At 51.1% G+C, this 2231-nt stretch overlaps 1 protein-coding gene across 1 annotated transcript in view; it reads left to right on the forward strand.

The window, feature by feature from the left end:
- Positions 1-273: 273 nt before the first annotated feature.
- Positions 274-2231, forward strand: part of PXMP4 (peroxisomal membrane protein 4) — a 15151-nt gene continuing 13193 nt past the window's right edge. The window contains exon 1 of the mRNA XM_006764593.2: positions 274-516. Coding sequence (XP_006764656.1) covers positions 404-516 — 113 coding nt within the window. The 5' untranslated portion in view covers positions 274-403. The remainder of the gene's footprint in view (positions 517-2231) is intronic.

The following is a 2231-nucleotide window of genomic DNA, read 5'->3' on the forward strand; positions in this document are numbered from 1 at the left end:
CTCCTCCCAGTGTCGCCATTCCAACTCTCGGGTCGGCGGCCCCTCTTTCGAAACTTTGGAAACTTACAGGTGACACACCTCCTTCCAAATCCAAAGGAATATGCTTTCTGATTGGACAAATCCAGTAGCGTTTCTAACATGCCTTAGCGGAGCCCACTGTGATTGGTTACAAGCTCTCCCTTTCTTCCAATCAGACTTCTATTCGGGAAAGTGCGTGAGTCTTGTGCGGTGCGTGTGCCCTATGACTGGGTCTTCATGTCTGAGTGACAGAAGGCACAGCCTATGGTTGTGAAGATGCGGAGGCGCGGCCCTCAGCTGCGTGTAGTTGAGGGCTGTGCCCCCGGAAGCCGGGCTGTCAGTGCGCGTCGGACTCAGCGTTCCACCCCCGAGTGATACCCTCGCTATGGCCGCCCCGCCGCAGCTGCGAGGTCTGCTTCTGGCTGTGAACGCGCTGTTGCGCAAGCGTCGCTACCACACTGCGTTGGCCGTGCTTAAAGGCTTCCGGAACGGAGCAGTGTGAGTGGGCCTAGGTCCGGCGGGGGCTCGGGGACGGGCCCGACTCGGGTCAGCGGCGCGGGTTCCCGGCCTGGCGTCGCTGCGCTGTGTGCCCTTGAGCAGCCGTAGTGTGTCTGTAGGTCTCGGTGTCCGTGTCCACCATCTGGTGTGGGCGCTGGATTCTGAGTCCCGGGCGCCTTCTGAGCCGGAGATCTCACTATGCTTTTTCTAGGTCCTTCGTGCTTTGCAGCCGGGTCCTCTCGCCTTGACCACCTCCCACACCAATCTCTGTATTCCCTGCTTTAAAGTCTAGTTTCTCCCTCCCCCTCCCCCTCCGCTGAGTGCCCTTGGGCCTCTCTGGGTTCAGTGGCCCCATCTGCACAAAGGGAAGCTGGACTCTAGCAGACCTCTGCCTATGCTCCCGCCACCGCGCCTCCCCCATTAACCTGGCCTTGGGCTCACACCCCGTTCCTCACTCCCCATCTGCATAACTCTAGTGCTAAATCCCCATCCAGCACAGGGACTCCAGGGTCATAAGCCTCAGGAGTGACAGCAAATGTTTTAAAAAGTTGCAAATGCAGTACTTGCTGGGCAGATGGATTCCACCCTGGCTATCAGTCCTGCAGAAGAGGTCTTGGGGTAATTCCCACGGCCTGTTCTTGGAGGGGAGCTCGGCCTCCTTTAACCTCATGCATAACAACTGTCATTTATTGAGAGCCTATTGTGCTAGAACTGGGGATGCAGCAGAGAACAAACTGAACAAAGATCTCTATCCTCCTGGAGTTGGCATCCTAGTGGCAGCCTGGCCTGGTGATAAGGATGTGGACGGCCTCAGTTTGAATCCTGGTGCCACCTATCTGTGTGATCTTGAGCAAGTTATTTAGCCTCAATTTCTGTAAAATAGGGATGATAATAGGACTTACACTGTCAGAGAATTGAGTCAATATGTATGTAATGCTTATGTATGTAATGCTTAGCACAGTGCCTTATATACATGTATTACTGTTGGCTGCTGTTATTGTTATATGCACATGGATTCTGCCTAACTCACTTTGCTCACCTTTTTCAGGCCTCTGTTTGTGTCACCTCCTCAGTGAGGCCATCCCTGAACTCCCCACCTTCTTCCCTACTTAATTTTTCTCCATAGTACTTGTCACCATCTAACACTCAGTAGTTCACTCATGTATCCTGTTTTATTTTTTCTTAATATTTTTATTGATTTCAGAGAAAGGGAGAGAGAGGTAGAAACATCAATGATGAGAGAGAATCATTGATTGGCTGCCTCCTGCATGTCCCACACTGGGGATTGAGCCCACAACCCAGGTATGTACCCTGACTGGGAATTGAACGATGACCTCCTGTTTCCTAGATCGACGCTCAACCACTGAGCCACGGCAGCTGGGCATGTATCCTATTTTTATACTCTGTCTCTCACTAGAAAGTAAGCTTCATGGGGACAGAAATTTTTATCTACTTTGTTCTTTGGTATATTCTTAGTACCTGGTACATAGTAGGACTTCCAAATATTTCTTGAATGAATGAGTAAGTGTGCAAGGTAAGAATTGTCATTGTCCCCATTTTCCAGATGAGAAGACTGTGGCTCGGAGAGGTAAGTTCATTGCTCTTGATTATGTCACTTAGTCTGGTTCCAAGCCAGGATTTAAACCCAAGGATGCCCAAGACCAGGCTCTTGACTTCCTTAGGCACCCAGAGTTTCAGGTAGAAGTTGATTCCTG

This window comes from Myotis davidii, unplaced genomic scaffold (genome assembly GCF_000327345.1).
Source record: "Myotis davidii unplaced genomic scaffold, ASM32734v1 scaffold38, whole genome shotgun sequence".
Classification (NCBI taxonomy): domain Eukaryota; kingdom Metazoa; phylum Chordata; class Mammalia; order Chiroptera; family Vespertilionidae; genus Myotis; species Myotis davidii.